This window comes from Nipponia nippon, unplaced genomic scaffold (assembly GCF_047370975.1).
Source record: "Nipponia nippon isolate SJK-2023a ecotype South Korea unplaced genomic scaffold, ASM4737097v1 scaffold_44, whole genome shotgun sequence".
In the NCBI taxonomy this organism is placed as follows: domain Eukaryota; kingdom Metazoa; phylum Chordata; class Aves; order Pelecaniformes; family Threskiornithidae; genus Nipponia; species Nipponia nippon.
In genome coordinates, this window is record NW_028262363.1 from 370,005 (window position 1) to 383,202 (window position 13,198).

The 13,198-nt window shown below is 67.6% G+C and overlaps 1 protein-coding gene across 4 annotated transcripts; it reads right to left on the reverse strand.

Annotated features, from left to right (window-relative positions):
• Positions 1-171: 171 nt before the first annotated feature.
• SMG9 (SMG9 nonsense mediated mRNA decay factor) lies at positions 172-13,123 on the reverse strand. Of its 4 annotated transcripts, none has more exons than XM_087778473.1 (13): positions 12,931-13,123; positions 12,233-12,298; positions 11,888-12,116; positions 11,124-11,221; positions 9,992-10,104; positions 8,238-8,349; positions 6,659-6,754; positions 5,072-5,100; positions 4,222-4,328; positions 3,106-3,214; positions 2,152-2,276; positions 1,319-1,463; positions 172-326 (listed from the first exon to the last, which is right to left on the reverse strand). In XM_087778473.1, exons 1-13 carry the CDS (start codon positions 13,012-13,014, stop codon positions 248-250), a joined length of 1,392 nt encoding a protein of 463 aa, XP_087634599.1. In that variant the 5' UTR covers positions 13,015-13,123; the 3' UTR covers positions 172-247. The 4 variants fall into 4 exon arrangements, with proteins under 4 accessions (XP_087634599.1, XP_087634598.1, XP_087634597.1 ...); XM_087778472.1 differs by having other exon boundaries at positions 5,072-5,157; positions 11,888-12,113; positions 12,931-13,119; XM_087778471.1 differs by having other exon boundaries at positions 5,072-5,157; positions 12,931-13,119.
• Between the last annotated feature and the right edge of the window lie 75 nt (positions 13,124-13,198).

A 13,198-nucleotide genomic window follows, 5' to 3' on the forward strand; every position in this document is an offset into this window, starting at 1 on the left:
CTGGGGGGGATAATTAGTGTCTGGGGGGTAATTAAGACCCCTGGGGGGGGCAATTAAGGGCTGGGGGGGTAATTAAGGCGGGGGGAGGTCGTTAACTCCCTAACGAACGAATCCCCCCCCCCCCCCAAACAAAGCCGGGGAGGTTCCAGGCGCTTTTAATTGATCCCGGCCGGGGGGGGGGGGGGGGGGGGGGAGGGGCCCCCCCGGGTGGGGGAGGGGCCGCCCCGGGTGGGGGAGGGGCCCCGGCTCATCCCAGCAGGCGGCTGTACTCCGCCAGGGCCGAGGATTTCTTCACCCCGTCCCAGATCCGGGCGGCGTAGTGGAACCTGCCGGACCAGTATAAACCAGTAAGAACCAGTATAGACCAGTAAGAACCAACACAGACCAATACAAACCACCATAGGTTAGTATAGGCCCTCCCAGTGCCTACCAGTAAGCCCTGGTGTGCCCCAAAGCCATCCCAGTCTCCGCCCAGTCCCTCCCAGTGCCCCCCAGTCCCTCCCAGTGCCCTCCGAGTCCCCTTCCAGTCCCTCCCAGTCCCCCCAAATCCCCTCCCAGTCCCTCCCAGTCCCCTCCCAGTCCCCCCAAATCCCCTCCCAGTGCCCCCCAGTTCCTCCCAGTTGCTCCCAGTCCCCTCAAATCCCCTCCCAGTCCCCCCAGGTCCCCTCCCAGTCCCCTCAAATCCCCTCCCAGTGCCTCCCAGTCCCCCCAAATCCCCTCCCAGTCCCCCCAGGTCCCCTCCCAGTCCCTCCCAGTTGCTCCCAGTCCCCTCAAATCCCCTCCCCGTCCCCCCAGGTCCCCTCCCAGTCGCTCCCAGTCCCTCCCAGTCCCCTCAAATCCCCTCCCAGTCCCCCCAGGTCCCCTTCCAGTGCCTCCCAGTTGCTCCCAGTCCCCCCAAATCCCCTCCCAGTCCCCCCAGGTCCCCTTCCAGTGCCTCCCAGTTGCTCCCAGTCCCCCCAAATCCCCTCCCAGTCCCCCGAGGTCCCCTCCCAGTCCCTCCCAGTTGCTCCCAGTCCCCTCAAATCCCCTCCCCGTCCCCCCAGGTCCCCTCCCAGTCACTCCCAGTCCCTCCCAGTCCCATCAAATCCCCTCCCAGTCCCCCGAGGTCCCCTTCCAGTGCCTCCCAGTTGCTCCCAGTCCCCCCAAATCCCCTCCCAGTCCCTCCCAGTGCCTCCCAGTCCCCCCAGGTCCCCTCCCAGTCCCTCCCAGTTGCTCCCAGTCCCCCCAAATCCCCTCCCAGTCCCCCCAGGTCCCCTCCCAGTCCCTCCCAGTTGCTCCCAGTCCCTCCCAATCCCCTCCCAGTGCCCCCCAGTCTCACCAGTTCCGCTCGGTCAGGAGGGTGTGGGAGAGCTGGGCGCGGGCGGCGGCCAGGACCCTCCCCCGCAGCCGGGCCAGGAGGGAGGCGAAGGGGCCGTGCCCCCGGTAGGGGGGGAGGAGCGGGAAGAGGGGGGCCCCTCCCCCACCTGCGCACCCGGACGCTTGGGTGGGGGAGGGGCGGCGGGGGGAGGGGCCCCCGACCGGATGGCGGGGGCCCCTGGCGGGGGGGGGGAGGGGGAGGGGCTTGGCTGGGGGCGGGGGAGGGGGTTGGGGTAGGGGAGGGGCGTGGGTGGGGGAGGGGGGTGGGGGAGGGGCAGGCTGGGGGTGGGGGAGGGGCAGGGGGAGGGGGAATGGGGGTGGGTGGGGAGTGGGGGAGGGGGTTGGGGGGTGGGGGAGGGGCTGGGGAGGGGGTTGGGGTGGGGGAGGGGTGTGGGTGGGGGGATGGGGTGGGGGAAGAGCTTGGCTGGGGGGTGGGGAGGGGGTTGGGGGGATGGGGAGTGGGGGAGGGGGTCTGGCTGGGTGGGGGAGGGGCGTGGGTGGGGGGAGGGGGTTGGGTGGGGAGCGGGGGAGGGGTTTGAGGGGGTGGGGGAGGGGCGTGGGTGTGGGGGAGGGGGTTGGGTGGGGAGCGGGGAGGGGTTTGAGGGGGTGGGGGAGTAGAGGGCGGGGGAGGGGCTTGGGTGGGGGTTGAGGGGTGGGGGAGGGGCTTGGGTGGGCGTGGGGGTGGGGTTGGTTGGGGGAGGGGAGGTTGCGGGTCCCGAATGCCTGGGTCCCCTCGGGGGGGGGTGGGGGTGGGGGGGGGGGGGGGGGGGGCGGGGTGGGGGGAGGGGCACTCACCGGGGCGGGGCGGGGCGTCCTCCCCCTCCTCCTCCAGGGGGGGCAGGAGGAAGAGGTTGACTTCGGCCTCCAGGAAGCCCTCGGGGAGCCCCGGCAGCAGCCCGCACTCCCGCATGGAGAGCGAGCCTGGGGGGGGGAGGGGCGGGGGCAGCGGCCGCCCCTCCCCCCACCCCCACCCCACCCCCCGCGCCCCTCCCCCCACCCCCCCCCCGAGGGGACCCGGGGGTCTGTAAAGACCCCCCTCCCCCCCCCCCCCAGACCCTCCCCTCCCCCCCCACATAGGGGTCCCAGGGGTCTGGGATCCCCCCCCCCCTCCCCCACTCACGGCGCCCCTCCCCCACCCAGAATCCCCCATTCCCCGCCCCCCCTCCCCCGGGGTCCAGGATTTCTCACCCCCATCCCCCACCCTGGACCCCTCCCCCACCCCATCCCCCCCCAGAGGGGACCCAGGTGTCCGAGACCCCCCTCCCCCACCCAGGACCCCTCCCCCCCATCCCCCCTCCCCGACCCTTCCCCTCCCCCCATCGTGGGTCCGGGCTCCCCTCCCCCACCCACGACCCCTCCCCCCATCGTGGACCCAGGGGTCCAGGCTCCCCTCCCCCCCCCCCAAGACCCCTCCCCCCCCCTCCATCGTGCACCTAGGAGTCCGGGCTCCCCTCCCCCCTCCCCCCGCCCCTCCCCCACCCCCATAGCAGACCCAGGGGCCCAGAACCACACCCCGCCCCCCCGGACCCCTCCCCCCCCCTCCATCGTGCACCCAGGGGTCCGGGCTCCCCTCCCCCCTCCCCCCGCCCCTCCCCCTCCCGCCCCTCCCCCACCCCCATAGCAGACCCAGGGGCCCAGACCACCCCCACCACCCCCCCCAGGACCCCTCCCCCCCTCCATCGTGCACCCAGGGGTCCGGGCTCCCCTCCCCCCTCCCCCGCCCCTCCCCCCCCGCCCCTCCCCCCCGTCCCCTTGTACTTGAGGTGGGAGTGGGCCATCAGCCGGTCCAGCACCCGGTGCATCTGCCGCAGGCGGCGGGGGCAGAAGGCCTCGGGGCGGGCGCGGGTCTGGACGAAAACTGGGGGGGGAGGGGCGGTTGGGGGGTGGGGGGGTGGGGGGAGGGGCGGGGGGAGGGGGCTCGGGGGTGGGGAGGGGCTTTGGGGGGGGGAGGTTGGGGGGCTGGGGTGTTTGGGGCTGGGGGAGGGGTCTGGCTATGGGGCTGGGGCAGTTGTGGGGCTGGGGGGGTCAGTTATGGGGCTGGGGGAGGGGTAGTTGTGGGGCTGGGGGAGGGGCAGTTATGGGGCTGGGGGAGGGGTAGTTGTGGGGCTGGGGGAGGGGCAGTTATGGGGCTGGGGGGGTCGGTTATGGGGCTGGGGGAGGGGCAATTATGGGGCTGGGGGGGTCAGTTATGGGGCTGGGGGAGGGGCAATTATGGGGCTGGGGGGGTCAGTTATGGGGCTGGGGGAGGGGTAGTTGTGGGGCTGGGGGAGGGGCAGTTATGGGGCTGGGGGAGGGGTAGTTATGGGGCTGGGTGGTGGTTATGGGGCAGGAGGGGGTTATGGGGCTGGGATCGGTGGGGCTCACCCAGGTGGCGGGCTGGGTATGGGGCTGGGGGCCCAGTTGTGGGTCCGGGGGCTCAGTTATGGGTCCGGGGGCGCAGCTGTGGGGCAGGGGTCCGTGGGGCTCACTCAGGTGGGGGGCTGGCTATGGGGCTGGGGGCTCAGTTATGGGTCCGGGGGCGCAGCTGTGGGGCAGGGGTCCGTGGGGCTCACTCAGGTGGGGGGCTGGCTATGGGGCTGGGGGCTCAGTTATGGGTCCGGGGGCGCAGCTGTGGGGCAGGGATCCGTGGGGCTCACTCAGGTGGGGGGCTGGCTATGGGGCTGGGGGCTCAGTTATGGGTCCGGGGGCGCAGCTGTGGGGCAGGGATCCGTGGGGCTCACTCAGGTGGGGGGCTGGCTATGGGGCTGGGGGCTCAGTTATGGGTCCAGGGGCTCAGTTATGGGTCCGGGGGGCTCAGTTGTGGGTCCGGGGGCTCAGTTATGGGTCCGGGGGCGCAGCTGTGGGGCAGGGGTCCGTGGGGCTCACTCAGGTGGGGGTAGTACTCCGAGGGCTCCTCGGGGCCGGCGGCGCCGCTGGGCTCGTGGCTGGGGGAGGGGGTCGAGGGCTTCACCATCTCCGCCGTCTGCAGGAACCTGGGGGGCAGAGGGAGGTTGGGGGGCGGCCGTGGGGCGGGGGGGTGGGGGTCGAGCTGGGTGTAGTTATGGGGCAGGGACTTGGGGTGGGGGCCAGTTGTGGGGCGGGGAGGGAGGGGGGGGTTGGGGGTCTGGAAAAGGGGGTTGGGGGGGCAGCTATGGGGCAGGAGCGTGGGCTTGGGGGGAGTTGTGGGGCAGAGCCTGGGCCTGTGGGGCGGCTATGGGGCAGGAACTGGGGCTGTGGGGCAGCTGTGGGGCAGCCTCCACCCCTCGATGGGGCAGAACACCTCTCTATGGGGCAGAACCCCCGCTATGGGGCAGGACCCCTCTCTATGGGGCAGAACCCCCCGCTATGGGGCAGACCCCCCGCTATGGGGCAGAACACCCCACTATGGGGCAGAACCCCTCTCTATGGGGCAGAACCCCTCCGCTATGGGGCAGACCCCCCGCTATGGGGCAGAATCCGCCCTATGGAGCAGAACCCCCTGCTATGGGGCAGAACCCCTCCGCTATGGGTCAGGACCCCTCTCTATGGGGCAGGACCCCCCGCTATGGGGCAGAACACCCTGCTGTGGGTCAGGACCCCCCGCTATGGGGCAGACCCCCATCGGGGAGCAGCACGAAGCGGCCGCAGGGCCGGCCGCGGAGCCCCGAGGCGGCCGTGGGGCGGCCGTGGGGCGGCCGTGGGGCGGCCGTGGGGCAGCCGTGGGGCGGCCGTGGGGCGGCCGGGGGGCGGGGCCTACCGGTAGAGGCCGAGGTCGGTGAACCAATCCTGCACCAGCAGCACCACGTGGCAGACGGTGAAGAGGAACGCCGCGATCTGCAGCGACTGCGCCCCACACGTGTGGGGCAGGGCCCCACGTCAGAGCCCGCCCCCTTCCCCGCCCCCACGTCAGAGCCCGCCCCCTTCCCTGCCCCCACATCAGAGCCCGCCCCCTTCCCCGCCCCCACATCAGAGCCCGCCCCCTTCCCCGCCCCCACATCAGAGCCCGCCCCCTTCCCTGCCCCCACATCAGAGCCCGCCCCCCTTTCCCTGCCCCCACGTCAGAGCCCGCCCCCTTCCCCGCCCCCACGTCAGAGCCCGCCCCCTTCCCTGCCCCCACGTCAGAGCCCGCCCCCTTCCCCGCCCCCACATCAGAGCCCACCCCCTTCCCCGCCCCCACGTCAGAGCCCGCCCCCTTCCCCACCCCCATGTCAGAGCCCGCCCCCCTTTCCCCACCCCCACGTCAGAGCCCGCCCCTTCCCCGCCCCCACGTCAGAGCCCGCCCCTTCCCCGCCCCACGTCAGAGCCCGCCCCCTTTCCCCGCCCCTTTTCCCCGCCCCCACGTCAGAGCCCACCCCCTTCCCCGCCCCCACCCTTAATTAACTACCCCTAATTAATTATCCCTAATTAATCACCCTAATTAAGCGTTCCAAATTAATCAACCAACCCTAATTAATTGCGGCTCATTAATTATTCCCAACCAATGACCCTCATTGGCCCCTCCCACCCCCATCGCCCCATTAATACCCCCTAATTACCCCTAATAACCCTTTATCGCCCCTAATTACCCATTAATTAACCTTTATCACCCCTGATCAGCCCCTAATAACCCTTTATTGCTCCTAATTACCTGTTAATTACCGTTTAACTCCTAATTACCCCCTAATCACCCCTAATAACCCCTAATTATCCCCTAATCACCCCTAATTACCCCCTAATTACCCCTAATTAATCCCTAATCACCCCTAATAACCCGTAATTACCCGCTAATCACCCCTAATTACCCCCTAATTACCCCTAATACCCCCTAATTACCCCCTAATCACCCCAATCACTCCTAATTACCCCTAATACCCCCTAATTACCCCTAATTAACCCCTAATTAATGCTAATTACCCCTAATCACCCCTAATACCCCTAACTACCCCCTAATCACCCCTAATCGCCCCAATACGCCCTAATCACCCCTAATTACCCCCTAATCACCCCTAATTACCCCTAATACCCCCTAATTACCCCCTAATCACCCCTAATTACCCCTAATACCCCCTAATTACCCCCTAATTACCCCCTAATCACCCCTAATCACCCCTAATTACCCCCTAATTACCCCCTAATCACCCCTAATTACCCCTAATGCCCCCTAATTACCCCTAATTAACCCCTAATTAACGCTAATTACCCCCTAATCACCCCTAATAATCACCCCCAATCACCCCTCATTAACTCTAATTCCCCCTCATTACCCCCTAATCCCGCCCCTCCCCCCCCCCGCGCTATCCCCCATCCCCCACGGCGCCGCCCCCGCCCCGCCCCCCGCCCCGCCCCCCGCGGTGACGTCACGGACCTGCAGCTCCACGTAGGTGTGGGGGAGGCCGTACTCGGGCGGGAGCTTCCGGTCGTTGTTGATCAGGTGATCGAGGAGGGCGGGGCTCAGGATGGGCTGGGGGGGGGAGGGGCGGTCACGGTGAGGTCACGGCGCGGTCACGATGACGTCACGAGGGGGGGAAGAGCGCCATGGGGGGAGGGGGGAATGGGGGGAGGGGCGATTCATTAGGGGGAATTAAGTGGTGATTAGGGGTATCGATGATGTAACAGCGCCATGGGGGTGATTAGGGGTCATTAGGGGTCATTAGGGGTTATTAGGGGTTATTAGGGGTAATTAGGGGTTATTAGGGGTGATTAGGGGTGATTAGGGGGTGATTAGGGGTAATTAAGGGGTGATTAGGGGTAATTAGGGGTGATTAGGGGTCATTAGGGGTCATTAGGGGTGATTAGGGGTAATTAGGGGTTATTAGGGGGTAATTAGGTGTTATTAGGGGTGATTAGGGGTTATTAGGGGTATTTAAGGGGTGATTAGGTGTTATTAGGGGGTGATTAGGGGTAATTAGGGGGTGATTAGGGGTTATTGGGGGTTATTAGGGGTAATTGGGGGTTATTGGGGGTGATTAGGGGTGATTAGGGGGTGATTAGGGGTAATTAAGGGGTGATTAGGTGTTATTAGTGGGTGATTAGGGGTAATTAGGGGTAATTAAGGGGTGATTAGGTGTTATTAGGGGTGATTAGGGGTAATTAGGGGTAATTAAGGGGTGATTAGGTGTTATTAGGGGGTGATTAGGGGTGATTAGGGGTAATTAAGGGGTGATTAGGTGTTATTAGGGGGTGATTAGGGGTAATTAAGGGGTGATTAGGTGTTATTAGGGGGTGATTAGGGGTAATTAGGGGTAATTAAGGGGTGATTAGGTGTTATTAGGGGGTGATTAGGGGTGATTAGGGGTAATTAAGGGGTGATTAGGTGTTATTAGGGGGTGATTAGGGGTAATTAAGGGGTGATTAGGTGTTATTGGGGGTGATTAGGGGTAATTAGGGGGTGATTAGGTGTTATTAGGGGGTGATTAGGGGTAATTAGGGGGTGATTAGGTGTTATTAGGGGGTGATTAGGGGTAATTAAGGGGTGATTAGGTGTTATTAGGGGGTGATTAGGGGTAATTAGGGGGTGATTAGGTGTTATTAGGGGGTGATTAGGGGTAATTAAGGGGTAATTAGGTGTTATTAGGGGGTGATTAGGGGTAATTAAGGGGTGATTAGGTGTTATTAGGGGGTGATTAGGGGTAATTAGGTGTTATTAGGGGGTGATTAGGGGTAATTAGGGGGTGATTAGGTGTTATTAGGGGGTGATTAGGGGTAATTAGGGGGTGATTAGGTGTTATTAGGGGGTAATTAGGGGTAATTAAGGGGTGATTAGGTGTTATTAGGGGGTAATTAGGGGTAATTAAGGGGTGATTAGGTGTTATTAGGGGGTGATTAGGGGTAATTAGGGGGTGATTAGGTGTTATTAGGGGGTAATTAGGGGTAATTAAGGGGTGATTAGGTGTTATTAGGGGGTGATTAGGGGTAATTAGGGGTGATTGGGGCCGACTGCGCACCTGGGTGTCGAGGAAGACGACGCGCTCCTGGGTGATGAAGAAGTCGATGCCCCCGGTCTGGCTGCCCCCGCGCTCCCGCAGCTCCGGGCCCTGGGGGCGGAAGACGAAGGCCCTGGGGGGCAGGCGGGGGGCTGGCACCCACGGCGACACCCGGACCCACGGCGTCACCCGGACCCACGGCGACACCCGGACCCACGGCGTCACCCGGACACACGGCGTCACCCGGACCCACGGCGTCACCCGGACACACGGCGACACCCGGACCCACGGCGTCACCCGGACCCACGGCGTCACCCGGACCCACGGTGACACCCGGACCCACGGCGTCACCCGGACCCACAGCGACACCCGGACCCACGGCGCCACCCGGACCCACGGCATCACCCGGACCCACAGCGACACCCGGACCCACGGCGCGACCCACGGCGACACCCGGACCCACGGCGACACCCGGACCCACAGCGCGACCCACGGCGCCACCCGGACCCACGGTGACACCCGGACCCACGGTGACACCCGGACCCACAGCGACACCCAGACCCACGGCGTCACCCGGACCCACGGTGACACCCGGACCCACGGCGCCACCCGGACACACGGCGACACCCGGACCCACGGCGCCACCCGGACACACGGCGACACCCGGACCCACGGTGACACCCGGACCCATGGCAACACCCGGACCCACGGCGTCACCCGGACCCACAGCGACACCCAGACCCACGGCGACACCCGGACCCACGGCGCCACCCGGACCCACAGTGACACCTGGACCCACGGCGCCACCCGGACCCACGGCGGGACTCCCAGTTCCTCCCAGCCTCCTCCCAGTATACCCCAGTCCCCTCCCAGTCTATCCCAGTCCCTCCCAGTCTATCCCAGTCCCCTCCCAGTGCCCCCAGTTCCACCTGTAGACGCCCACCACCACGGCATGCTCCCTCCCAGTCCCCTCCTAACCCCTCCCAGTCTATCCCAGTCCCTCCCCATCCCCTCCCAGTCTATCCCAGTCCCCCCAAGTCTATACCAGTCCCTCCCAGTCATCTCCCAGTCCCCTCCCAGTCTATCCCAGTCCCTCCCAGTCTATCCCAGTCCCTCCCAGTCCCCTCCCAGTCCCTCCCAGTGTCTCCCAGTCCCCCTCCAGTCCCCTCCCAGTCCCTCCCAGTGTCTCCTAGTCCCCCTCCAGTCCCTCCCAGTGCCCTCCACTCCCCCTCCAGTCCCTCCCAGTCCCCCCTCAGTCCCTCCCAGTGCCCCCCACTCCCCCTCCAGTGTCTCCCAGTCCCCCTCCAGTCCCTCCCAGTGCCCCCCACTCCCCCTCCAGTCCCTCCCAGTCCCCCTCCAGTCCCTCCCAGTGCCCCCCACTCCCCCTCCAGCCCCTCCCAGTGCCCCCCACTCCCCCCCAGTCCCTCCCAGTCCCCCCTCAGTCCCTCCCAGTGCCCCCCAGTCCCCCTCCAGTGTCTCCCAGTCCCCCCTCAGTCCCTCCCAGTGCCCTCCACTCCCCCTCCAGTCCCTCCCACTCCCTCCCAGTGCCCCCCACTCCCCCTCCAGTCCCTCCCACTCCCTCCCAGTGCCCCCCACTCCCCCTCCAGTGTCTCCCAGTCCCCCTCCAGTCCCTCCCAGTGCCCCCCACTCCCCCTCCAGTCCCTCCCAGTCCCCTTCCAGTCCCTCCCAGTGCCCCCCACTCCCCCTCCAGCCCCTCCCAGTGCCCCCCACTCCCCCCCCAGTCCCCTCCCAGTCCCTCCCAGTGCTCCCAGTACCGGGGGTCCTCCTCAGGCTGGTTGGCGGCCAGCAGGGAGAGCAGCGTGGACTTGCCGGTGCCCTGCAGCCCCAGTGCTCCCACCACCAGCACGTCCGTCTGCTCCAGCAGGAACTGGGAGGGGAGGGCGGGCGTCTGGGCCGCCCCTATAGACCCCACCCACCCCCTATAGGGGGCCCAGGAGGAGGGGCCGCCCCACAGACCCCACCCCCACCCCCTATAGGGGGCCAAGGGAGGTGGGCGACCCCCGCGACCCCTATAGATCCCCCCCACAGGGGGCCCGGGACAGGGGGTGCCCCCTATAGACCCCCCCTATAGGGGTTGCAGGCGTCCCATTGACCCCTATAGACCCCCCCAGACCCCCTATAGGGGACTCAGGAGGGTGGGTGACCCCTATAGACCCCCTATAGATCCCCTATAGACCCCCCCACACCCCCTATAGGGGACCCTGGAGAGGGGCTGACCCCTATAGACCCCCTATAGACCCCCCAGACCCCCTATAGGGGACCCTGGAGAGCGGCTGACCCCTATAGACCCCCTATAGACCCCCCCAGACCCCCTATAGGGGACTCAGGAGGGTGGGTGACCCCTACAGACCCCCTATAGATCCCCTATAGACCCCCCACACCCCCTATAGGGGACTCAGGAGGGTGGGTGACCCCTATAGACCCCCCCAGACCCCCTATAGACCCCCCCCCACCCCCTATAGGGGACTCAGGAGGGTGGGTGACCCCTATAGACCCCCCCAGACCCCCTATAGACCCCCCCAGACCCCCTATAGGGGACTCAGGAGGGTGGGTGACCCCTATAGACCCCCTATAGACCCCCCCACACCCCCTATAGGGGACTCAGGAGGGTGGGTGACCCCTATAGACCCCCCCAGAACCCCTATAGACCCCCCAGACCCCCTATAGACCCCCCCCCACCCCCTATAGGGGACCCTGGAGAGGGGGTGACCCCTATAGACCCCCTATAGACCCCCTATAGATCCCCTTATAAGGGATGCAGGCGTCCCATTGACCCCTATAGACCCCCCCCACACCCCTATAGGGGACCCGGGGGGGGGGGGGGGGGTGGCCCCTATAGACCCCGCCCCCCCGGGAGGCGCCCCTCCCCCCGGGCCCCGCCCCCACCTCCAGGGCGCTGTCGCACCAGTTCATCTGCTCGTCCACCAGTTTGATGCTGGTCTTCATCTTCTCGGGGGCGGCCAATCGGGCCTGCCCGGCCACCGCTGGGGGAGGGGCCGCCAGCCGTCCGGGCCACGCCCCCCTCCGGCCACGCCCCCACCCCCCAGACCCCGCCCCACACCCGTTAGACCCGCCCGCCCCCCCTGAGCCGTGCCCACCGGCCGAATTAGCCCAGCCCAGAGGCCGCTAGCCCCACCCCCCACCCGCCATTAGCCCCGCCCACCAGCCCCGCCCATCAACCTTTAACCACGCCCACCAAGCATTAGTCCCGCCCACCGGCCACCAGCCCAGCCCAGAGGCCACTAGCCCCGCCCACCAGCCAGTAGCCAACCCAGCTGGTCATTAGCCCCACCCACCAACCTTTAACCACGCCTACCATTAGCCCCACCCACCGGCCCAGCCCAGAGGCCACAAGCCCCGCCCACGGCCCGTTAGCCCTGCCCACAGCCATTAGCCCCGCCCATCAACCGTTAACCACGCCCACCAGCTATTAGCCACCCCAGGAGTCATTAGCCCCTCCCACCGACCATTAGCCCCGCCCACTAGCCCAGCCCAGGTGCCATTAGCCACGCCCACCCTCAAGCCCCGCCCAGTTCTCCCCACCTTTAGCCCCTCCCACAGGGTGCTAGCCCCGCCCCCAAACTACGAGCCCCCCCCTTTAGCCCCCAAGCCTTAGCCCCGCCCCCTCCCCCGTGGCCCCGCCCACTCACGGTCCAGGGCTCCGGGGGGGGGCAGCCCCCTGCCGTGCAATTGGTAGACGGGCTGGGTGGGGCGGGGCCCCTCCCTCTCGCGGGGCGGGGCCAACGCCGGTCCCTCCCCCGCACCGGCCCCGCCCCCGCCCCGCCCCTCCTCTCCCCGCGCCTTCATCAGGACGATGGGCGGGGCCGGGGCGGGGGTGGGCGGGGCCGGGCCGGGCCCCGCCTTCGCCTGCTGCTGCTGCTTCCGCCCCCCCCCAAGGAAAAAGAGGTCAGCGGGGGGGCGGGGCCCAGGCCGCGCCCCACCCAGGGCCACGCCCACCCCGGGCCACGCCCACCCCGGCCACGCCCCCCACTTACCCGCTCCCCTGGGGGCTTGGCCAGGATGATTGGCGTCTTCTGCATCGGGGGCTCCTCCCCTCCCTCCTGTGAGGGGGCGGGGTCAGGCGGGGCCACGCCTCCCGCCCCCCACCATCCGTGTAGCCCCGCCCCCCAACCTGCCGCTGTCACTCATCCCCGGCCCCGCCCCCTTTATGTCCCCTTGCTCATCCCTAAGCCCCACCCACAGCCCCGCCCCCTTACAGCACTGTGTCCAAGCCCCGCCCACTTCGCAACGACCCACGCCCCCTCCTTAGCCACGCCCCCTCGCCAGTGGCCTGTCACCCACCGAGCCCCGCCCACCTCACCCCATAAGCCCCGCCCTGGACCACACACCTGCCCATCACTCACCCCAAGCCCCGCCCCTCTTTAGCCACGCCCCCTCCCTTTGCCGTGCCCCTGTCACTCACCCCAAGCCCCGCCCACCTCCCCCCAACCACATGCCCGCCCCCTCTCACTCACTCACCCCGCCCCTCCCTTAGCCACGCCCCCCGCATCGCCCCTCCCTCCCCTCACCCCAGCCCCGCCCACCTCCTCCTTAGCCACGCCCCCTCCCCATGCACCTGCCCCCCATCACTCCCCCCAAGCCCCGCCCCTCCCCATCACCCCCCCGCCGCTCACCCCTTAGCCCCGCCCGCCCACCCCCCGTAGCCCCGCCCACCCCCCTTAGCCCCGCCCACCCGCCGGTCTCCGCCCCCTTCCGGCTCCTTCTCCCTCCAGCGCCGCCGCCCGCCCGGCGCCGGGCTCTGCCCCGAGTCCGACATCGGCCGCCGCCGCCGGGGATCTATAGGCGCCGCCGGGGCCCTATAGGCGCCCTATAGGGACCTAGAGGCGTCCTACAGCGGCCCGCGAGCCACCTATAGGCGCCCAGAGGCCTCTCCGGGGGGGGGGGGGGGAACAGCGAGTCCTGGCGGGGCGGGGCGACGCGGAAGCGGCTATAGGGGACGG